Here is a 23,710-nt window from a genome sequence, read left to right as displayed (position 1 = left end):
AGAAGGTTTAATTCTCCCCACTTTTCATCTCCTCCAACTGAAGCTCAGCAAGGTGGACCAGCAGGACCACCAGCCTGGATGTGGATTTGAACTTGGGTGCATCTGGGCCCTCCGCTCTTTCCTAATCCTCACGGCTGGATGAAGACCAGAGGGAGGGCGAGAGGCCTGCAGGGGCCCGAGGCTGGGCTGTCTGAGCCGAGTCCCCTTGTCGGGGGAGGCGAGACGGGGAAGTGGGTGCCAGGCTCGCCCTGCCACGTGCTGCCTGTTTCTTCCACAGGGCTCCCTGCTCGCGCTGCCATGGCTGAGAACTCCTCGCCGCCCCCGTCCCCTGCCACAGCCCCAGCAGCTGAGCCAGGAGTCACAGAGCAGCCGGGGCCCCAGAGCCCCCCTCCCTCCCCTCCAGGCCCCGAGCAGCCCCTGGATGGAGGCGATCCAGAGGTCCCCCACCCGGACCTGGCACCGGTTGCCTTCTTCTGCCTGCGACAGACCACCAGCCCCCGGAACTGGTGCATCAAGATGGTGTGTAACCCATATCCTTTGTGCGTGGGGCCAGGAGCTGGGGAGGGGCTGTATGTGGGTCCTGACCAGGGCACTGGCGCTTCCGCGATGGGACCTTGCCCACCTCGCCTTCCTCTCTGCTCAGGAGGCCTGAGGCCTGGGTGGCGGCTGCGGCCCTGTGGTGCTGGTGAGCCAGCTTGGGTGGTGAGGTTGGGAGACCTCGGGCCGTGAGGTGAAGCCGGATGGGATGGTGAATGTTCTGGAAGTTGCTGAGGACTGTGGGGGGTCGGCGCAGTGGTCCGCTGGCTCCAGAAGCCCTCAGGTGTGAGCCCCACATCTGCACGGGGGCTGAGGAGGCAGAGTTAAGTGGGTCCCTGGCCCGTGGCCCAGACCCCAGTGACTGAGCCCCTTGGTGGGTGGTAACTGCAGGGGTGACGAGAGCCTGATGGGGAGCCCGAAGGCCTGAACCCCAACCTGCAGGGCGAGGCTCCGCCCACCTCTTATTCTCTGCTGTGTCTCCATCTGGGGCCGGGAGGTCAGGAGAAAGCAGCCTCCCCACAGGTCTTCCTGCTAGTGTCACCCCCCTGCTCAGACTCCTCATCAGTCCCCATTGCCCTGGAGGAGCAGAGCGGAGTCCAGGCCAACCTCCTCCCCGGGCCCTGCCTGGCTTCCCTCGCTCTGCTTCTCCTGTGGCTTCCAGGGGCTCTTCCCTTTGAAATGCTTTCCCGCCCCCCTTCACCTGGCCACATCCTTTAAATCACAGCTGAAGTGTCACCTCTTCTGTGATTTCGCCTTAGCCTCTCTGTTGTCACTATCTAGTATGGGATTCCTAGTCTGACACTTGCCTGCTCCAGGGTACTGTCAGGTGACCAGGACACAGACGGAGCCTGCCTCATTCCCTGCAGGACCCCAGCACCCAGCCCAGTTCCTGGCACACTGCAGGGGCTCCTTCAGTGTTTGCTGGGTGTGCATGTCAGTGGTGGCCTTGACGGTTTTCCAGTAGTGAATGGGGCACTCTGGCTGGGCTTTAGGGTCCTGAGGGTGGGGGTGGGGAGTCTTTGATCAGGTGCTGAGGGCTCCCCATTCTTCCCCGGCCAGGTATCTCCCTCTTATCGCTAGGAAGGAGCTAGGGGGCCAGGCTCAGCCTGGTGCTCCGCAGTGGGGCCACAATTGATGTTTTGAGTGTGACATCGTTTTGTGATCTGGGCTGTCTTGCACAGTACTGGACGTTTGGTGTTCCTAAATGCTGCTAGGGAGCGGCCCTCAATCATTGTGACAACCAGAAATGACCCTCACAGTTCCAGACTTTGCAGGATTCTGCTCCCCATCAAGAACCCAAAGGAACGGTGGCCACGTAGGCATCAAGGTCAGGCTCGTGGGAGAGGCTACCAGGACCAGCAGGCCTGGGAGGGGGCGGGACGGTGTGGGAGGTCTGCCCTGGACAGACCGTCCTGAGCGCCAGTGTCCCTGGTGTGGAGGGGCCCTGGCTCAGAGCCAGCTGCCCTTTGAAGCTTGGTGCTCCCTGACTCAGCGCCTCGCCCAGCCCGGAGGTAGTCCCTGAGTCACTGCTGACTCACTGGAAAGCCAGAAGGCTGCTGGGACCCTCTTTGAGCTGGCGAGCCGGGATGGGAAAAGTCCATTCGCCCAAATGTCAGCTCCGTTGCCTGCCTGGCCCAGGCTTGGAGCATGTGCTCTCAGCGGGGTTTCATCTGGGAGGACGCTGGCTCTGAAATGTCAGGGGGTCGGTGGTGCCGTTTGACTCATGGGTAGGGGGCGTGTGGAAAGCACTGGGAGCCTGAGTGAGTGAGACAGACTCACAGGCTGGCTCTGCCTGTTATTTGCTGTGCAACCATAAGCTGGTTTCTTAACCTCTCTGGGCCCCAGTTTCCCCACCTGTCGGCGTGGTGTTTAGCCATTTCACAGGATTGCACTGAAGACCAAAGCAGCACATGTGAAAATGAATCTTTGGGGACTAGAAAAACCACCATACATGTGGTTATTGCTCTTATTACCTGTGCCCCAGAGGTGACAAGGACTCTCACACATATAAGCTGAGTAAACCCAGCTCGTGTTAGATTCGATGAGACATTGGCTATCGAGCCTGTAGATAGAACACGATGCCTTCAGAAGACATTGTTTCCAGGGAAAATCAGATTCTGTCTGTGTGATTTAGGTAAATTTGTGCCAGTTACACCGCAAGGAGCCATGCCCTCATCATCCGTGCAGACATTGCTAATCGATCACAGCATCCTCCAGCAGTGCACCCTGGGCAGCATGTCTGATCAGTTGGAAACCTATCTTCTACCCTAGGTTAGACTTTGGAAGCCTCTCTTAGGAGTGTACCTGGCTGCATGTGAGAGAAGGGCAGTGGTGGTTTGTACTTACTCTAGTTTCCTCTCCCTGAGCCCTAGTTTTCTCAGCTCTAGAATGGGACGATTAAAGAGGATTAGCCATGATTCCTGCAAAGCGCCTGGCTGTGTGTCCAGCCCAGAGGAAGGCTCAGGGATGATAATAACAAGAGCTGGCACTTACTGTGCCAAATGCTTTGCCTGCGTTTTCACCTTTCAACCCTTCAAAGAGGTGAGTGCTGTCTGGACGAGGAAAAGTGAGGCTCAGAGAGACCGAGTAACTTTTTTCCAGGTCGCGCAGCCTGGATGTAGTAAAGCTGGCATGAAAATCTCAATTTCTCTGAATCCCCAGGCTCGGCCTTTATCCAGGACACTGCTGCCACCTGCGGAGCCTGTAGTCATGGGTTCTCCACACTCCACTGGAGCCGGGGCATTTGCTTTGCGGTTCCAGGTGGCTGGGCAAGGGTCTTCTTGGATTCCAGTGTCTACACTGGGCTGCCGCCTCCCTGTGGCCTGCCAGGGGCCACCCCTTGAGGAGTTTGCAGCCCCTTTCCCTCCAGACCTGCTCCTGGCTGCTGCCTCCCCCGTGCCAGCCAGCGCTGAGCCAGCGCTTCTGCTGCAGCTTGAACCAGCCATGCATGGTGGGAAGCCAGTCGGCTGTGAAGGCTGCCGCTCTGCTGGGCAGGGGGAGGGTGCTGGCCTGGGCTGGGAGGCAAGAGACACCAGCTGCCAGTGACCTTGGACAAGTCACTTCCTGTCTCTTGCCCTCAGTCTCTCTGTCTGCAGGATGGGGAGATGTGGGCAGTGAGGTCAGGAAGCAGCTTCTGGCTGGGGTAGGGGGGTCCGGGGTGGGGATGGGGGTGGTGTATGTCTCTGCGGGCCACCCCCTCTTCAGGAAGCATCTCAGTGGGGTCCTCAGGGACGGGGCTCCATGTGTTCCTTGTGGGTGGGCTCACCCGCTCCGTGCCTTTGTGGCTGTGGTCCTGGTTCTCTTCTTCCCCTCTGTCCACTTCTGTTTGCTGTGGTCCCCTGCCTAGCTCCAGCCCTCTGCTGCTAGGGATGGGGTCTGTGGGTGCTCTTGCTTTGAAGTCCACCTGGCTGAGACCCCCCCGCCTTGCAGACCCTCTGACCCGGGTCATCACTGGGCAGGAAGAAGGTCCATGGTCTCTCTGTAGCCCCGAGGTGCCAAGCCTGGTGCTGTTCATTGTGAGCGTTCAGTGTGTTTGCTGAGCCGGCGAATGGGCTCTTATTCATCCTTCCTTCACTCATCCTTTCATGAGCTCAGCCGACAAGCCTTTATGGAGTGTGGGTTGCATACCAGGCATGTGCAGAGGAGAGCTCTGGCTGTTTTGTGCAGGGGAAGGTCACTCGGGTTCCTTTGGAGAGACGGCAGCCAGGAGACCACCAGGAAAGGGCCTGTGTGATGGCAGCAAGGGATGATGGTGGCCCCGGGTGCTGGGGGATGTGTGGCTGCCTTGGGGTTGCTGTTGGAAGGAGAGGATTCCCAGGTGACCCCAGGGACTGTGGTTTGATGGAGCATGAATGATGACCTGCTTCTGGCTTCTTGGCGAGGGGCCTTTGTCTTTGCTGAGCCTCTGTTTGCTTATCTGGGAAATGGGAGGCTCAGAGGCCCCAAGTTGGACATGTCAGGGGGCCAGTGAGAATTCCAGGGCAAGCACTGACTGGGCAAATGGTTAAGTGGGGAGTGGCAGCTGTGTTCACACTAGGGCTGATGTTGCTGGCAGGAAGCTACCTGGGGTGACTTGGGTACCCTGGCTCGGGACAAGTGTCCTGCAGGCCAGCGGGCTGCAGGGCTCCATGACTCTGACGATGCTCTGAGAAGCCTGCGGGCTGGGCTGCTGGGGAGAGGGGCTGAAGGCAGAAGGGTAGGAATACCCTGGCCTCTGCAGTGGTGCGGGCATGAAGGCTGGGGGGCGAGAAGGGAGCAAACCTGGGAAACTCTAACTGTGGGGAGGTGACTGCTGGAGAGCCGTTCCCAGCAGAGAGACAACTCTCCCATCACTCTTCCGCCTCTGCTCTGCTCACTGGGTCTATCCCCCTGCCTCTGGTGGGCTCCCTCTCAGTCCTGCTGTGCCAGATGGGGCCTTGGGCCACCAGCTAAGGACCTTGTGGGCTTTCGGAGGGCTCTTGGCTGTCCGCAAGTCCTCCCTTAATCAAACCCCCACCCCTTCTGTCCTGAGCTCTGTCCCTGCATCTGGGCCAGTGGGAGATCTGGACTCGCCTTCATCCACCTCTTCCTGTCCAAACAGGTGGCTCCCGGGATCTCACCCCTCCTGCCCCACTAACAACTGGAGTCCCATGAGCTGGCGTCTCACAGTGCGGAGAGTGCCTGGCTAGGAGCCCAAAGCTGTGGCCCCGGGGCGAGTGCACCTCCCGCGGACCCACTGGCTCCTGCCTGCTGGCCTTTGCCCTCAGGGGCTCCCCGGGGCTCCTAGTGTTGAAGAGGTTTGTCAGTTTGTCATCTGTCAAGTGCTGTCCCCTCCCTCCCTCTCTGCCTTCTTCCGTTGGTTTGCTTACGCTTCCTGGTGCAGAAACCCTCAGCGGCTCTCTCTCACCCCCAGAAGAGTCTCACTCTGCTTGGATTGCGGGCCTTCCGCCATCCACCTGGTCGGCCTCCAGCCGCTTTCCCGCTAGCTTCCTTCAGGCCCTCTGTTCTGAAGCCCGAACAAGCCGCTGGTGTATCCTGACACCCCTGCTTCTCCACCTTGGCTTCTGCTGGCTCTGCCCCCCACAGCGCCTTCGCCCCCAGCTCCGTGGTGCCAAATCCCACCAGTGCCACCAGCTCCTGCTTCCTAGCCACCACCTGCAGGAAGTTGTCCTGGATCTCAGCTTTTCTCTCTCTAGACCCCCTCAGCCCCTCATTGGTCCTTGCCCCTCTCCTCCTGCCTCCAGGAATTGTTTGCTGTCTGGTCTGTCTCCTCCAGGCAGGAGGCCCCTGGGACACGCCCAGGCCTGGCACGGATGGGCTTGCTCATCACTTTCTGGCTTACAAAGTACTTTCCTGCTCGCTGTGACCTCTCAGGTTCTCTCCGCTCTTCCCTGGCGGTGACAGGGCCGGGAGTGTGCTGATTACCCATTTTACAGCTGGGGAGACTGAAGCCCAGGAGGGGAGCCTGACCTGCCTGAGGTCACACATTGAGTGGTCAGCAACGCTGGGGCAGCCTGGAGTCCAGGACCCCAGACTCTTAGGCCGTGGTCTGCCCATGGCTGGGAAAGGGGGTCTTTGGGGGAGGGCATCCCCTCCTCCCTCAGCCTTGGCCCAATGGGAATGCCCAGACGGATGGCAAGTATGGCTGAAAGAAGCAACACATGTCTGGGAAATTGTCCGTTTCCCTCCATCTGGTGTAGAGAAGGTTGTTTTTCTCAGAAGTAAAAGTCAGCATCAAGCTGTGCCCTGGGGATGCTTGTGGTGGTCAGAGTGGATGCTGCTCGCTCATTGGTTAGCTGGGTGGACTGGACGACCAGTCAGGGGAGCCTGGCTGGACCAGGGAGAGCCTGACCTGCAGGGCAACCTCAGGTTCCCGGAGATTTCTTTCCTTCCTCCCTCCCTCTTTCCTTCCTTTCTTCCTTCCTTTCTTTCTGGAGATTCCCAGGCTTGGGGTAGAGTTGGAGCTGCAGCTGCTGGCCTATGTCACAGCTACAGCAGTGAGGCACCTGAGCTGTGTCTGCAGCCTATATCACAGCTTAAAGTTTATGGCAACGCTGGATCCTTAACCCACCAAGTGAGGCCAAGGATCGAACCCGTGTCTTCATGGATACTAGTTGGGTTCGTTACCGCTGAGCCATGCTGAGAACTCCTGGAGATTTCTATATAAAGAGAGCTACAGGTACAGCAGCTGTCTCTGACTCAGCCTAGGAGCATTGGTGAAGCCTACCTGGAGGAGGGGGCATTTGGCCTGGGTCTTGCTGCATGAGTAGGAGTTTTCCAGGAGAACAGTTGCGGGATGATATTTTAGGCAGAGAGAATAGTGTAGAGAACAGTGAGGAGTTTCGTGTGGCTGGCACGGTGTGAGGCAGGGGCTGGATAGCCACGTATGAAGTGCTAGGTTGGAGCTTGCCCTTCATCTGGTGGGTGCTGGGGAGTCATCGAAGGATGTCCAGCAGGCATAGGACATGGGTCATTTCATTTAGTAGAATGGTCCCTCCTACATGTTCCCGCTGTGGCGCAGTGAGTTAAGGATCCTGCATTGCCTCAGCTGTGGCGTGGGTTGCAGCTGTGGCTCAGATTCAGTCCCTGGCAGCGGGTGCAGCCATTAAGGAAAAAAAAAAAAGGTCCCTCCTAGAGCAGAATGGAAGATGCTTGAGGGAGAGTCTAAGGTCTGGAGACCAAGCAGGAGGCTCCTAAAATGGATATTGATTGATTGATTGATTGATTGATTCACTCCCTCATTCATTCAGCAAGTGTTTCCTGAAGTCCAGCTTCAATAGTGTTGGACACTATTCTAGACTAGAGTGGAGGTGCCCCCAGGGTGGTCAGCCGTGTTGGGTGGGGCCACAGGGTTCTGGACCTGGACACCCTGCAGTGACCCCAGGAGTCCCCAGCCTGATGAGGGAGGCAGAGCCACACCCCAACCATATTCCAGTGAAGAAAAATGACATAAAGACTGGGCAGAAGGACCCTCAGGGGGCTGTGGGTACCAGGAGGCTGGATGCTGCAGGAGGCATGGGTGAAGAAGGAGCAGGGCCGGAGAGGCTCTGATGGAGGGGGGGGTGGCGGGAGGGGGAATGGCACCCCAGTTGAGGAAACATCTGGGTCAAAGGCTCTGGGCCAAGCTGGGCTCGCCAGGGTTGCTGCTTATAGCCTGGACAGACATTTAGGCTCTAGATTCCAGAAGGCTGTGCTGGGGAGGCCACTGGCGTTCACTCAGGGCCTCCTGGGCGCCGGCACAGTTCACCCTCCCAGCAGCTCAGCTGGCTCTAGAGACCGTCCAGCTGACAGCCGAGGCCCTGAGAGGTGAAATGCTTGTCCGGGCCACCCAGCCTGGTGGTGCCTGCAGGACGGGGGTGCAGCCAGCCCTGCGAAACCTGTGAGCCCTGGCCAGAAGTCTCCTTGTAATGGACAGAGAGCAGCAGGTTAGAGAGAGGGCTGGCTGGCTAATGAAGAGTCAGCCCCCTCCTGGGGCATTTAAAACATGATTGGATTTTTATGTGTCCGTCCCGCCTGGTCTGCAGCTTTGTGTCAGAAGGCAGCTTTGACCTGTCACCTCCCTCAGACCGCCTCGTGGTCCTGTTGGGAGACAAATGCCCCCAGGTGTGTTCCTTGGAGAGAAATCGATACGTCTTTTTAATCAGCCCGAATGTCTTGCTGCTCATTTCCCTCCAGCCCTCCTCAGGGGCTGCCTTCTACCTTTCTGTCCCCAGCTGCCCTGTGGAGCCGTGCCCCGTTCCCCTGTCTCCTTCGTCCCCCCTCAAGTTCAAATCCTGATGCTGGTGCTCACTGCTGTGTGACACCGAGCAAACAGCTTGACCTCTCTGGGCACCAGCTTCCATCCGGCTCATCTAGTTGAGAAAGCAGGAGGAGAAGGCTCAGCTGACCATGAGGTGCTGTGGGGTGAATGTGGGGGCTTGGGGTGCGGGGCTGGGAGGAGAGGCTGAGCCCCCGTGCCAGGTGCATGACCTCAGGGAGCTCACTCCTCCTCTCTGTGTCTCAGTCTCCTCATCCCTAAATGTATCTGTGTGTGTGTGTGTGTGTGTGTGTGTGTGTGTGTGGAGGTTGTGCAGTATCAGCGATTGTCACTCAGGAGTGATTTTGCCCCCAGGGGACATTTGGCAATGGCCAGAGACACTTCTGGCTGCCGTAACTTGGGGAGGGTGGGCTACTGGTTCCCGGGGGTAAAGGTCAAACACCCTACAACACTCGGGACCTCCCGCAGCAGAGGGTTATCCAGCCCTCAGTGTCAGTGTCACTTCTTTTTTTTTGTCTTTTTGCTGTTTCTTGGGCCGCTCCCGCGGCATATGGAGGTTCCCAGGCTAGGGGTCCGAATCGGAGCTGTAGCCCCTGGCCTACACCAGAGCCACAGCAATGCGGGATCCGAGCCGCGTCTGCGACCTACACCACAGCTCACGGCAACGCCGGATCGTTAACCCACTGAGCAAGGGCAGGGACCGAACCCGCAACCTCATGGTTCCTAGTCGGATTCGTTAACCACTGCGCCACGACGGGAACTCCCAGTGTCACTTCTGAGGCTCAGAAGTGCTAGCCTGGGTGGTCCCTGAGATCGTGACGCTCCAAAAGTGTGGGAAAAGCATGGTGTCGAGGGTCTCTTGGGGAGGAGGGCTGAGGCTGAGGGCTCGAATCGCCGAAGGAGGAGTGGCGGGCAGGGCTGGGTCCCAGCTGGAGGGTTTCTGGGGTCCCATAGACTTGGCTTTGAGTCCTGGAGCTGCCACTTACTAGACAGTCCTGTTCCTAACCGCCTTCCCATAACCCACACACCCATCTGTCTCCCACCCAGCCACCCACCCTTCCACCTTTCTTTGCTTCATCCGTTCTTCCATCCACCCACCCACTCACACACTCATCCATCCATCCACCCAACCATCCATCTTTTCCTCTCTTCATCCATTTATCTGCCCACCCAGCTCCCATCCACCCAGTCCTTACACCCGGGGATTCCTCCACCCACCTCCCCAAACATCTACCCATTCAATTATCCGTTGGCCCAGCTTCCAAAAGGCCCCACCCCCACCCTCCTACCTACCCATCCATCAACGCATTGACCCATCCCTCCGTTCACTTGTTCGTTGATCCACCTGCCATGTGCTGAATGCCCAGCCAAACCTCTGTTGGGCGCCATCCCTCTCCTCTTGTACTGCTTACAAGGCCTGCCTCACTGGCCTCGCTTTCTGCTAGACTGTGAGCTCCGTGAGGACAGGCTCCATGTTCCGTTAATGCCTGTCCCTTCTTTAGGCCTTGACTCTCAGCCCTGCACATAGTAGGTGTGCAGCAAAGCTTTCAATGAAGTGCATCCTGGTAAACAGCTTGAAGGGAGAGGGTGTGTGGACAGAGAGGAAGCTGGCCGAGAACCCTGACTCAAAGGGACGCCGAGCCAAGGAGTTTGGACATTCCCTGAAGGCAGTGGGGAGCCACGGAAGGCGTTTGGTTTGGGAGGAACCCTCAGGCTGCTGTGTGGAGGATGCGTCAGAGGGGGTGTGGCCTGCCCCGGGCAGCAGGGGTGTGGAGGAGGGGGTGGAGAGGAGAGGCAGTGAAATGGACAGGTCTCTGCGTGGATGTGGGGACGAGAGGGAGGAGGGTGCTGGAGGGTTCTGGTCTGGACGACGTGCAGGATAGCGGGGAAGGGGACATCGCTCATGGAGGTGGGAAGTTCAAGGGAGAATCTGATGGTCTGGGGAGAGCATGACCTGTCCCATGTTGACCTGATGAATTTGAGGTTCCCGGAGACATCCCAGAGCAGTGTCTGGGAGGCCACTTCAGCAGCGAGTGAACCTGTGGCTGGGACAGACTCAGGACCTGGCCAGCCCAGGGAGGGTGGTCCCAGTGGTGGGAGTAGGGGTGGGGTCAGGGAATGGAGATGGGGAGCTAGGGGGCCAGAGAAGGGCCAGTATTTAAGGGATGGCGTCTACCAGGTAGAAAGGGGATCTGCCTAGGGGCCTCAGGAGGAGAGCGTTTCTAGAATAAAGCACTTAAACAGGTTTGCGAACTTGATTGGGCGCAAGGTGCATGTTTGTTTTCCCCTGACCTCTGATTGAACTGTAGCATTTCTTTCTGTTATGCGTGGAGGCCACCAAGCTCGGTGGGATTGCTGACAGCTGCGGGGACTGTCACCTCTTGGTCCGTTGTGGAGCTCTCAGAATATCACTGCCATTCATCACCGCCTCCCAGGCGCACAGTATCAGACCCGCCCCTGGCTCCGGTTATTCATTGTGTTGATAACGAAGCGCATATAGTTCTCCATCACAAACTTGTTTTGCTAAAAAATATTTTGACAACTATTTTAACATAACTGGCTTCCTTCCTTTCTAATACTAAGCATTCTTTAAAAAAAAAAAATGTATGCAGTTAAAAACATTATTCTGAGAAAGGGCTCCTGAGCTTCCCCAGGGGGCACAGCAACCCTCTGGAGAGCTGCTGGTGCAGGAAGAGAGAGGGTCAGCCGAGCCCAGTGTTGCCGCCTGGTGGGTGCGGAGGTGGGCACGTGCCTTGGTGCATGTAAGTGTGTGAGGGGCTGTGGGGCTCCGCGGGGATGCACGCGTGAGCACACACACGTGTGTGGTCAAGGGCGGGCAGGGGCGATGTGTGGCGGGGGCCAGAAGTATCATCACCCTCTGTCTGACCGTCCCCCCTCCAGCTACATCGACAAAGAGAAATTTGCTGTAGGTTTCTGGAGGGCAGGGACCATGTCATCTTCATTCCGGGTTCCCAGAGCCACGGTGGGCGGGCAGAGGGGGCCCCCAGCGAGGAGGAAAATGAAGAGTGAGTGATGGGGGGAGGTGAAGGGAAACTGCAAATCCCTCCAGTGCAGAAATCCCTCCTTGGCTTCCTTGTTGCCTCCAAGGGACAAGGACCTCACTTCCTCCTGGGGCTGCAGATGCCCCTGAGCTGCTGCTCCGGGGGGGCCTCTGGGCACAGAGGGGGACAGATGTGCTCTGCCTGTGGACGGAGACCCCAGCCTGCTTGGGGGTGGGAGGCCAGGGCAGACCACACCGTTGTAAGGGGGACGTCCGAGGTGCCATGAGGGCCCAGGCGAGGCATCCATCCCCAGTCTAGATGCCAGGAGGCTCCCCCGTGGCTGCGCCTTCTCTGAGGCTGGGCTCCTGAGGCTGGGCCAGCCCCCAGACAGTGGGACCCTGGCCCCGAGGGCCCGTCCCTGCCCTTCTCCACAGCAGTGGCCGAAGTGTGGCATCTGGAGCTTCCTTCCCTGGACCATCCGCCCAGGGTTTTCTTCCGGGCTGGCGGCCCCGGTTCTCTCGCCCTCGCCTCCCCCATGCCGGCTGTCTACACTGGGCACGGAGGCCTGCTGGGCATCTGGAAAACAGAGACTTTGGCCAAATTCAATGAGTTGTCAAATTATGGGCACTCTAAGAAGTGGAGTTGGGAGCAGGGACGAGGAAGGAAGGGAGGGCTTGCTCCTTCTAAGGGATCTCAGCCCCTGAGGCTGCATAGCTTAGAACCAGAACCTGTCAGCTGGGGCAGGGCACGGGGTTGTGTGGGGGGAGCTCCCTGTCGCTAGAGGCATGTAAGTGGAGCGAGGCCTAGGACCATCTGCTCAGCAGATCTGTTCAGTTTGGGGAACCATTTTCCAGCGCAGCTCCGCCACTGGACTTTCGTTTTCCTGTCTGTGAAGTGGGTGTAATGATATCTGCCTGCCTGTCTCCCAAGGCTGTTGTGGGCTTGGCTGGAACAAGTCCCTACTCAAACCGAAGACAGGGTGGTGTGAGGTTCAGATTCTGGTTCCGCCCCTCCCTGTGGCCTTGGGCAAGTCTGTGAAACAGGGACGATGCCCCTCCCTCGCAGGGTTATGGTGAAGCTCCCTGTGGGGTTCCAGGACAGCGGGTGCCCAGCAGATGCTTGTGGTTTTTTGTTTGTTTGTTTGTTTGCTTTTTAGGGCTGCACCGTTGGCCTATGGATGTTCCCAGGCTAGGGGTCAAATCGGAGGCATAGCAGCCGAACTATGCCACAGCCACAGTCATGCCAGATCCAAGCTGCATCTGCAACCTACACTGAAGCTTTAACCAATCCTTTAACCCACTGAGTGAGGCCAGGGATCAAACCAGCATCCTCATGGATACTAGTCAGGTTCTTAACCCATTGAACTGCAACGGGAACTCCTTGTGACATTTTTTATTGGGGGTACAACGTGCATGCAGCAGTGATCACAAGTTGTAATGTCTAGCTCAAGGCATTTTTTCCATATAAACACATACCTGTGGCCCCACTTAGGCCAAGAAGAGCATCCCCAGCTCCTGGGAGCTCTCCTGCACTGGACAGACCACCAGGGTTGCTGCTGTTCTGAACTCCTTTGCTGTTGGTTCGCTTTGCCTGGGTTTTTATATTGTGTAATTTCATTCAGACACTCTTTGCTCTTTGGCATCTGGCTGCTGTCACCCAGTGCTATGCCTGGCAGCTCTGTCCAGGCCGCTGCACCTGTTTGTCCTTTTTCGTCGCCGGCTAGTTTTCCGTCAAAGATCTGAAGTACAACAGGGTTCCTCAGCCTTGGCACTGTGGACATTTTCCCCCAGATAATTCTTTGTGGTGGGGCTTCCCTGTGCCTTGTAGGGTGTCCACCCTCCGGATGCCAGGACCACCCCTCAAACCCCAGTTGTGACAACCAACAATGTCTCCAGACAAGGTCACATGTCCCCCAGGGTGGTGGTGGGTGGAATCATCCCCAGTTGAAATCTGCCTCCTGGCTCCCTCTCCTGTTGATGGACACTTGGGTTGTTCCCAGGTTGGGGCTGTTAGGAGTAACACGTGCTTGGCGTTCCTGCTGTGACGCAGTGGGGTTGGCGGCATCTTGGGAGTGCTGGGACGAAGGTTCGATCCCCATTCGATCCTTGGTCTGGCACAGTAGGTTAAGGTGGTAACTGTGGCTTGGACCTGATCTATATATGCTACGGGAGCGGCCAAGAAAGAAAGAAAGAAAGAAAGAAACACTAATACGTGCCTTTTTGTGGACTTAGGTGGGGATTTTTCTGGGTATGGACCCAGGAGCAGCACAGGTGGATCCTACTATGGGATTCTGTTTAGTTTAGTTTTTTTTCCCCCCTGTTTAGTTTTAATAAATGCTGCCAAGCAGTTTTCCAAAATGTGTTGCTTATAAAAATAAGTGGAATGAATGAGTGAATGAGTGAGTAAATGGATAACTTCTATTAAAGTCGAGGGCCTGGAGCATAGTCGACATTCAAAATGGTAGCCACTTCTACCACCCCATGGTGGGTTCTGGGAAACACTCTGGGCATCTCCAGGGCAGGAGTGAACCTGGCTGATCTCAGTACACTATTGCACAGGCCAGGTATACGGCAGGATGCTGTGAGCCTAGCCTCAGAGGAGCACAGAGCTGGCCCAAGAACCCAAGCTCGGAAACCTCAGGCCCTGGTCTGTGAAGGCCAGAGGTCTGAGTGCCCATCCGTGGACACCCTGGGGATAAAAAGGGGAGGGACCCTAGTACAGGGGCTTGCCCACCTTCCCTGCCTCCCTGGTTCAGGAGGATGCAGCTCCCAGCCCCCTTCCTCCCCTTAATTTGTTTAAACAACTGAAATGCACCCTGGGAAATGGATCCGATTTCAGATTTGACAAAAATAAAGACAAACTTGGCCGCCCCAGCCAAACCCAGCACTCCCACCCCTACCCGCCCTCCCAGAGCCCCCCCACCCCAAGTTGCAGAAACCATAACTGTCAGCTGGGACTACAGGAGGAGGGTGCCGGTTGCCATGGTAACCGTGCAGGCCTCTGGCTCCGGCTCCGGGAGAGGAGGCTGCCCTGAAGGGCCTGCTCGGGCTTTGGGTACTGCCCAGCCAGTCACTCTTCTTTTTGGAAAGTGGCAGACTGGAGGGGGCCCTTGGCATCGTGGCTTCGCCGGTGACCTGACCTGTCCTCCCAGATCACACCCTGGCTTTCTCACGACAGCAGCCAGGCCTGGGGTGGAGTTACAGTGCTGACCCAGCTCGGCCTTTCCTAGAAGCCTTGAGACCAGCACCCTTCTCTCGCTGGTTTCCCTCCCCTCCCCCATCTCTAGCCCATAGGTCCTCCTTCCCGGCCGTGGTGGGGGTGGACTGTCTCCCTTCCTGACCCCTTCCTGCTGACCCGGCCCTGAATGGGAGGTCAATGTGGGCGAGAAGGGAAAAGCAAATATTCCACTCAACACATGCCAGTCCACCCCTGTGCCCGGGGCCACGGAGCATGTGGCCGAGAACAAGGGGTTTGGAGTCGGCAGAGGCCATTTCAAATCCTGTCCCTGTTACATCCTGGCCGCGTGATCCTCGGTGGCTGTGGCTGGAGCCAGCACTGGTGCCTCAGTTTCCTCATCTGTCAAATGGGGGTAACAATAGTACCTGCCCGTTGGGGGGACTCGGCTGAAGTTCCAGGGCCCGACCTGATTGATGTATTTAAAAGGCTGTGAGTGAAGGAGTTCCCATGGTGGCGCAGTGGTTAACGAATCCGACTAGGAACCATGAGGTTGCGGGTTCCATCCCTGGCCTTGCTCAGTGGGTTAAGGATCCGGCATTGCCGTGAGCTGTGGTGTAGGTCGCAGAGGTGGCTTGGGTCCCACATTGCTGTGGCTGTGGTGTAGGCCAGCGGCTATAGCTCCAATTAGACCCCTGGCCTGGGAACCTCCATATGCTGTGGGAGCGGCCCCAGAAAAGGCAAAAAGACAAAAAAAAAAAAAAAGGCTGTGAGTGAAGATTCAGCATTTGGGAGGCAGACAGTGTCTAAAGAGTTTGTGATAACATCTCTTATTCTCCTTCAAGGTAATATGAGGTCATCAGCAGGTAACACCAGCATGGGCGTCTCAGTCTCCTGCTGGTGAGGTGGCTTTTCTTCAAGAGCCAAAGAACGGGAGACCACGAGCTGTCTTATAGGGGAGGTTGACAAGGAGAGGGGCTTTCCCTTTTGCACACATGTGACAAGCCTCGGTCCCCAGTCCACGGCTACACGAGCTGTGTTCTGGCGCCTCTGACCTCCCTGCCTCGTGGGCTTGCCGTAAGGTTTCAATGAGATACTATGTGCTGTTTGATTAGAGAGCTCCTTGGCAAACAAACGCTCAAGAGCACTTGAGATATGTTTGCCATTTTTACCATTATTGCTGCTGTTAAGCCAGTGCCTAGCACACAGCAGGTGCTCAATAGGTGCTCATTAATGCACTGCTGGGCTCTGAGGACCCAGGGAAGAGAAGCACTGCAAGCAAAGCGGGGGTTGGGGTGGACGGGGGGGGGGGGGGAATGGGGAGGAGGGTTGGGCCCCACCCCCACCCCCACCCCCACCCCAGCCAGGTGCTTGGAAAGCCTTTGCTGCCGAGGAAACTATGGATCGAATCCCCATTGATATGTTTCCCCATCCGCGTTCCTCAGAGGTGCCTGTGGCTGCCTGTCACGGATCTAATCGGGTTCAGATGATTGAAGGTGGCTGTGCCCAGCGGCTGCTATACACGTGAAGCCTGGACTTTTGGGGACACGTGGGGTTCCGGTGGGGTGTGGAATCCAGCTGCAGGTAGGGACTCTTGTCCCAGGGTCACGTCTGCTCCAGGCTTGCTGCATCGCTGGGATGGCCCTCTGCCCCTCTGTGCAGTGGGGGGTGGGATCAGGTGCTTTCTGAGGACCTCAGTGGGTTGTTTTGTGACAAAGGTCTCCCGCAGAGGGGTGGGTATCTGGGTGGCAGGGTCCTAACTGCATGGCCTCCGGTGCCAGGCAGGGGCCCTGAGCCTTGCTATGGGAGGCAACACGGGGCCATTGATGACTCCCTGGCCTGGTGGAGCTGGCACTCAGGCCTTGCCCACCCTGTTGCCCAGAAATCTCTCGCCACTGTCTTGGGGCCTCTGCCTTCCGCCAAATCATCCTAGATCCCTGGAGCTTTGCCTGACTGCCTGGAGTTCCGCAGGGACTAGTGATGGAAAGACTGGGCATGGGGCCAGGCCACCAGCTCGCTCGGCCTGGACCTTTACTCTCCCTGATACCCTCCTTCCCCGCGCCACGTGGTCTGGTTTCACTTCAAGGAGGGCTGGTGCCTTTGATTCCAGAGCCAGTGGGGGAGCGTGTCGGGAATCACAGGCAGGGATGCCAGCTCTGGCCTGACTTCTGGGCCTCACGGGCTCCTGGAAAGGGCCCAGGCTCTGCCATCTGGGATTCCCTCCAGTGCCTTGGGGCAGGGCTGAGACTGTCCCTCTTGGTGCCTGAAGCTGGGCAATCTAGAGGTGAAAACCACTCCATCTGCCCTTTCAAGGGATGAGCAACCGAGGCAACCCCCTGGCGGTGGCTCTGGCACCGAGTCAGGCTGTTTGAGCCGCGCACTGACTGTGTGACCTTGAGCAGGTTCCTCCACCTCTCCAGGCCTGTTTTTCCATCTGCCCCCAGTGGGCTGTGGGGAGAGCTGGCATGCCGTAGTTGGCGTGACCACCAAGTTCAGTGCTGTGATAGGAGCTAGACCAGGTGGGTGGGAGCACTTCTGGAGAAGAAGCTAAGCCACTACTATGTGGCTGGGGAAAGGTGCTTCAAGGGAAGCTTCAAGAAGGGGTGACCAATGACCTGGGGCTGTGAAGGAGGAGTAGGAGTTTGCCTGGTAGAGATGGTAGAAAGAAGTGCATGCCAAGGAGATGCTTGCAAGAGTTCAATGCGTGCCAAGGCCAGTGGGATATAAGGCCAGAAGAGTTCAATGAGGTCAAAGTATAGGAGACCTTGGGTGCCAGGCCAAGGAGGGTGATGAGCCAGACCTTCAGGAACTGAGGAACCATGGGAGGTTTTTGAACTGGAGAGGTATAATCGGTGTTGTACTTCAGACAGATTAATCTGGCAGTGGCGGTATAGCTCGGGGGTGAGCAAAGCAGGTTCTGGTTTTAGAACCTGGCTTTGCCTTTTTCCAGCTGGGGTCCTTGGGCAAATTGTGTTTCCTTTTGTAACTCAGTTTCCCCATTTGTAAATGGGACTTATAATAGTGCTGGAGGATTAAACGAGATAATACTTGCCAAGAGCTTGGATAGGGTTGGGCACACGGTAAATGCTTGGGGATTGTGTGCAGGGCAGATTGGTGGGGCAGAGACCAGAGCTGGAGGCTAGCAGGGAGGCTGCTCAGGGTCCAAGCGAGACACTGGGGATGGGCTGAGGCTGCGGAAGAGAGAGGGGGAGACACAGGCAGAGACGGGTCATGGGTCACAGAGGAGAGAAGGCCTGGTGTGAACCTCAGCTCTGGTGCTCCCCAGCTGTGTGACCCAGGAGAGGCCCCTCCTTTCCCTAAGCCTCAGTTTTCCCCATCTGTAAAATGGGTCTGCTGACCCCCACTGCTCAGGACCTTGATGAAGAAAAAGTGGGGTTGCCAGGCTCCTGTAAGGCACCTGCCAAGTGCACTTTGAAGTTAAACTTGGCAGGAAAGGCAGAGGGAGCCGAAGAGGTGGCTGGAAGGAGAGAGAGCACGACCAGCAGGGGGGAAGGGCAATGGGGATGGGGGACATTCGCTGGTAATTAGTACGTTTGAACTTCAAAAAAGTTAATTAATGATGAAGCTGCTGGAGCGATGCTCAGGCTAGAAGGGGGCCCTGGCAGCGAGTGAAGTTAATTACAGGCTGTGGTGGGAGCGTGGCAGAGGGGTGGGGGGACAGGAAGAAACGGGGCTGGGGCAAGGAGGGTCTGAAGGGAAGGTGGGAGGGAAGGCAGCATCCCAAGGTGAGCAAGGACCTGGGGATGGGAAGGAGGCTGTTGCCAGGGAAACCAGGTCAGTCTTCCATCAGGCAGGAGGTACTCATCCCCCCCCAGCTGGGTGAGCTCTGGCGGAAGGTCTGGCTGCTATAGCTCCATCTGAGCTCAGAGCTAGGGCCTTTGAAATTCAGGGGCCAAGGCTTTCATTTGGGGACACTTAGGAATCTTTGGGTGTCAGAGTGGGCAGGGCCCAGAGAGATTTACTTAATCACACCACAGACATTTATTGAGCTCCTCCGAGATGCCTATCACTGTTAGAGCTGTGACTGCAACCCCCCTGGGCCCTTGGAATGTAGGTTCTAGCTGTGGATAAAGACAGCGAGCATGTCAGCAAGATAACCTGTGAACGACCTGGGCCGAAGATCCCTTTGAGCTCCGGCCTTCCTGGTTCTAGGACTCTGGGTGGTTTGCAAGGGATGGGACTGAACATCAGTCGTCTGTCCTAAGACCGGGCAGCAGCCAGCCAGGAAGGAGGAGGGTGTTAGGAGAGCGACCTGGCTGGGGGAGCCCACTCGTCCTGCTGCTCAGGCCTTGCCCTCCCTGCTTGGTACAGGGGCTGGGAAGGCGCCCGAACGTGGTGATGAGCTGTCACCTGACCACAGGAGAGAAGGGCAGGGTGTCTGGCCAATCTCGGCCATGCTGGATGGGTCTTCTGCCGGCTTTAGCTCCAGGGCTCAGGCCAAGCTGGAGCGGGTGTGGGTCAGGAGCAGAAGGATGGTCAGAGAGGGGAGGCCGTGATGGTCAGAGGGGGGTGGTCAGGGAGAGGGAGGCGGGATGGTCTGGAGATGGCCCTGCCAGCTGGGCCTCTGGGGACCTCTCCTTTCTGGGTCCGAGGGGGAACTCTCAGGCTGGGGCAAGGAGGTGAGTGTTCCTGGCAGGCAGTGGCTTGGTGGGGTTTGGGTTCCCTGCTGGGTTTGGTTCATGTGGCCATGTCTGTTGTGAGGCGGGTAGGCTGGCTCCCCGGTCTCCAAGATCTTTGAAAACGTGGGCATTGGCACGGGAGGAGAGTGGGGGAATTGCGTTTGTGGCCGGCGGGGTGCACGCTGACCTCATGGCCGCGGTTCCCCAGCTGTTTTGTCCTTGACTTGGCGTGCACGTGGTTTGAATGTGTCAGCATGCTGGTGATCCTGCTGAACTGCGTGACCCTTGGCATGTACCAGCCCTGCGACGATATGGACTGTCTGTCAGACCGCTGCAAGATCCTGCAGGTGAGACCGGCTCCCACGCCCCGCCCCCGCCCCGCCCCCGCCCCACCCACAGTCACATGCCCCGCCCATCCGGTCCCGCCCGCCCCGCCCCACCACGTCCTCAAGACCTGCTGAGCCCTCACCGCTGCTTGCTCGCTGGCTGCTCGTCCTTTTCCTTACTCCCAGCCTGTCTTACCCGTTTCCCTCCCATCCTCTCTCCCTTTCATCCCTTCCTGTCTTTCTCGAGGCTTCTGCCCTAGTCCAAGCCGCCTTTTTCTCCCACCATCAATTGCCTCCTCGTCTCCCCACCTCCCACCTCCCTTTGGTAAAGCACAAGTGACCCGACACTCCCTGCAGAAGCCTGTCCTTGGCTCCCAGGTGCTTTGCAATAAAGGAGGAGCTCAGTAACTCTCTCGACGCCTTTAGGAGCGGCCTCCTGGACCTCTCTCCTGTTCTCTTCTCACGGAGGTCCCCGGTGGAGGCCTGACCTCTGGTCCCTGCAGCACACGTACATCCGTAGTACAGGGTGTTAGGGTTATACCCATCTTACAGATGTGGAAACATCCAATTTTGTCTCCCTGAGAAATTCAGATTCCTCCCTCAAGGGACTGCCCTCTGCTTCCTGCCTTCCCACTGGACTCAGCAGCTCCCAAGCAGCCCAGGGCCTCAGGGCACTTGTTAAAAACCCAGACCCCTGGCCCATCCCAAACCTGCAGAATTAGAATCTCTGAGGGGTGAGGGTGGGGCAGGACTTGGGGTCCAAGTGGGTAACCAGCTCCTTGGCCAGCCCCAGGGCCCTCAGTTAACCTCAGTGGGTACTAGGCTGGCTCCCCTCCTAGATGGCGCTGAGTCCTCACGCCCGTGTCCCTGATACCCAGCCTGTGTCCTGCATCCCTGAGGGGCTCAGAGCCCATTTGTTAAACTGAATTGACGGTAGCCTCATGTACTCTGGAAAGAGGAATTCCACCCAGGCCTCACCCTCAGGAGGTGTACGCTTACCCGAGCCCATGATCAGGGACCTGTTGGGGCTCCTTTCTGAGCAGAAGAAGGCAGCACTGAGCCGGTGCCTGGTGGGGGTGTCAGGCTTATTTGGAGAAAGCTCCTTCCATGTGGGATGTAGAGTCAGATTCACCCGAGTGTCATCTCCTGTCTGCTGTTCACGGCTCTGTGACCTCCGGCAAGACGCTTGAGCAATCTGAGCTCCTTTTCTCATCTGTAAAATGGGAGCATGGATGGGCTCATTTGGGGAATTGAAGAGAGGGTGAAGGTCAAGTACGTAGCCCAGTGCTTGGTGATTATTAGGGAGACATCCTTTGTCCCACTGCCATCTGGGTCCCTTGTCATTACACTTGCTTTTGGGGAACAAATAGATGGGCTGGATGACCTTGGGGGAGCATGTTCCCCATTCCGGGCGTCAGTCTCCTCATCTGTGAAAGGACCACATTGGATCTCTGGGGTTCTCTTCCTGCCCAGGAGAAGAAATTTCCAGGTCTTTTCCTGGCCGCTTGTGTCCATGCCCATGTTCCCACCTCACACCGTGGCTTTGACCCTGGGTCCTGCATTGGAACCTCACACTGTCCCTTGCTTCTTGCTTCCCTCCTGCCCCTGCAGGTCTTTGATGACTTCATCTTTGTCTTCTTTGCCATGGAGATGGTGCTCAAGATGGTGGCCCTGGGCATTTTTGGCAAGAAGTGCTACCTCGGGGACACATGGAACCGGCTGGATTTCTTCATTGTCATGGCGGGGTAGGTAGACCAAATCAAAAGGTCCGGGCCTCTGGTGCCTGCCAGACATCATTTAAATAATCCCCGGGGCTTCTTGGTAATAACGATGCAGCTGGGTGGTATTGTGTGGGTCCCTCTGGACCCCCGTGATGGAAGGACTGATGTCTCCTCACTGCATGGCCTGGACAGACAGACATTCCTTCCTCCCCACTCTGGTAAATTGTGTGTCTTCTTGCCCTGTCAACTGATACTGGGTTTGTTTGACACAAACTAACAATGACCTTGAGAGAGCCATTTCACCTCTCTAAGCCTCAGTTTCCTCATCTTTGAAATGGGGATAATATATTATATATAATCATTATATATAATGAATAGTAGTTCCAGCAAAGTGAGCAGCCAGTAAGCGTTAGCTGTTGTTTTTACTGTCAGCCTCAATCACTCAGCAAGTCAGACTCAGGTGTTGTCTGACTCCAAACTGTGGTTGTTTTTGCCAAGACATCAGGTGACAGCTTAGCCTGTTAAGAGCGTCTTGGACCCTGTTCTGTGCCCTGTCCTTGTTTTCCTGGGCAAACCGGGCTGGGGGCCCATTCACACATTCATCCAATAGCCAAAGGTTGAATGAGCTCCTGCTGAGCCTCAGCGCTGGCCTTGATGAGGGGCGTGGAGGATGCAGATCCAGACCCAGGCCTTGTCCTTCCCAACTGCCGTCTGCAGAGAGGCATCCAGCAGCCACACACTGAGACCAGGGCTCTGGGAAAGCCTGTGGTTTACTGAGAGCATTTCTGGGCCCGGCTGGGCGCTCGGGGATGGGGCTTGACGACTTTGCCCGAGGGGGTGCCACACACCCAAGAGCTGAAGGAGGAGCAGGTGTTAAGAGTGTAATGGCAGGAGTTCCTGTCGTGGCGCAGTGGTTAACGAATCCGACTAGGAACCATGAGGTTGCGGGTTCGGTCCCTGCCCTTGCTCAGTGGGTCAAGGTTCCGGTGTTGCCGTGAGCTGTGGTGTAGGTTGCAGACGTGGCTCGGATCTTGTGTTGCTGTGGCTCTGGCGTAGGCTAGTGGCTACAACTCCGATTTGACCCCTAGCCTGGGAACCTCCATATGCCGCAGGAGTGGCCCAAGAAATAGCAAAAAAGACCAAAAAAAAAAAAAAAAGAGTGTAATGGCACCTGTGCCAGTGTCTGTGAGAGTGTGTGCGTTTGTGTGTGCCTGCTGGAGTTCATGTGTGACGCCATCGAGAAGGGGCGCAGACAGATGCAGGGCTGAGATGGGGACACTCGACAGATGTGTCCCGAGGGAAATGATCGGCTCCCCAGTGGTCTTTGAAATGTTGCAGCCCTCGGGAGCACCCTGTCCTCAGAACCGTGTTTGATTTCACAAGCACATTGTCAGTGATGGTTTAGACGGAACCAGAAGCTGTGCTGGGTCCCTGTGGTGTCCTGTGAACTGCGTCACCCCATTGTCAGATTTTTCCTTCTCATTCTAGTTTGGCAGAAGGACATCCTTTAAGTAGTTTTTTTTTTTTTTTTTAAAGAAAATGTGTTTGGATAGTGCCATTTTTCAAAATGTGTTTGGATAGTGCCATTTGCCAGACCAAACGCATATTCCTTTGATCTTCGTGTATGAAGGGCAGGTTTTTTTGTTTTTTGTTTTTTTTTCCTTCCCTTTTTAGGGCCACGCCTGTGGCATATGGAAGTTTCCAGGCCCTAGGGATCAAATCAGAGCTGCAGCTGCTGGCCCACACCACGGCAATAGCAAAGCCAGATCCGAGCCGCATCTGCTGCCTACACCACAGCTCACGGCAACGCTGGATCCTTAACCCAGTGAGCGAGGCCAGGGATCGAACCTGTGTCCACATGGATACTAGTCAGGTTCTTAGCCCACTAAGCCACAGTGGGAACTCCTGAAGGGCAGTTTGTGTCCACATGGTTCTAGAGTCCTAGTTTTTCTCCCTCAGAACCCGTCACGTGGTACCATCCAAATCTGCGCCGTAGTGTGGACACAGGTTCGATCCCTGGCCTCACCACTGCAGCTCTGGTTCCTTCTCTGGAGAGAGCCTGCTTTTTCCTTGCTAGAAGCCTGTAGGTTTTCTCCTGACCTTCAGAATCCTGACATTTGGAGTTCCTGTCATGGCTCAGTGGAAACAAATCTGACTAGCATCCGTGAGGACGCAGGTTCACTCCCTGGCCCTGCTTACTGAGTTAAGGATCCGGCGTTGCCGTGAGCTGTGGTGTAGGTCACAGATGCGGCTTGGATCCTGTGTTGCTGTGGCTGTGGCAAAGACCGGCAGCTGTAGCTCCGATTCGACCCCTAGCCTGGGAACCTCCATATGCCGCGGGTGCGGCCCTAGACAAGACAAAAAAAGAAAGCAACAGGATTCCAACGTTTCACAAGGGCAGGTCTTGGAGTGCGAGTGCTTTCTGTGGGGTTGTTTGGAACCCAAGACTCCTATATTCTTCAGGTCAGGAAGGAAATTCTGTTCTGTCTTCTTTGGCGATTGCCTCATCTTCTCTGCTCGCTGCTGAAATCCCAGTAAGGTTATTTTCCTCCCGTAGTCTCTGCATCTCTCCTCT

The 23,710-nt window shown here is 56.8% G+C and overlaps 1 protein-coding gene across 1 annotated transcript in view; it reads left to right on the top strand.

Moving 5' to 3' along the window:
* Positions 1–283: 283 nt before the first annotated feature.
* Positions 284–23,710, top strand: part of CACNA1I (calcium voltage-gated channel subunit alpha1 I) — a 106,736-nt gene continuing 83,309 nt past the window's right edge. The window contains exons 1-3 of the mRNA XM_047786201.1: positions 284–530; positions 19,324–19,435; positions 21,026–21,159. Coding sequence (XP_047642157.1) covers positions 298–530; positions 19,324–19,435; positions 21,026–21,159 — 479 coding nt within the window. The 5' untranslated portion in view covers positions 284–297. The remainder of the gene's footprint in view (positions 531–19,323; positions 19,436–21,025; positions 21,160–23,710) is intronic.

Source organism: Phacochoerus africanus, chromosome 7, assembly GCF_016906955.1.
Source record: "Phacochoerus africanus isolate WHEZ1 chromosome 7, ROS_Pafr_v1, whole genome shotgun sequence".
Lineage (NCBI taxonomy): Eukaryota > Metazoa > Chordata > Mammalia > Artiodactyla > Suidae > Phacochoerus > Phacochoerus africanus.
This window is presented reverse-complemented; position numbering and strand designations above follow the sequence as displayed.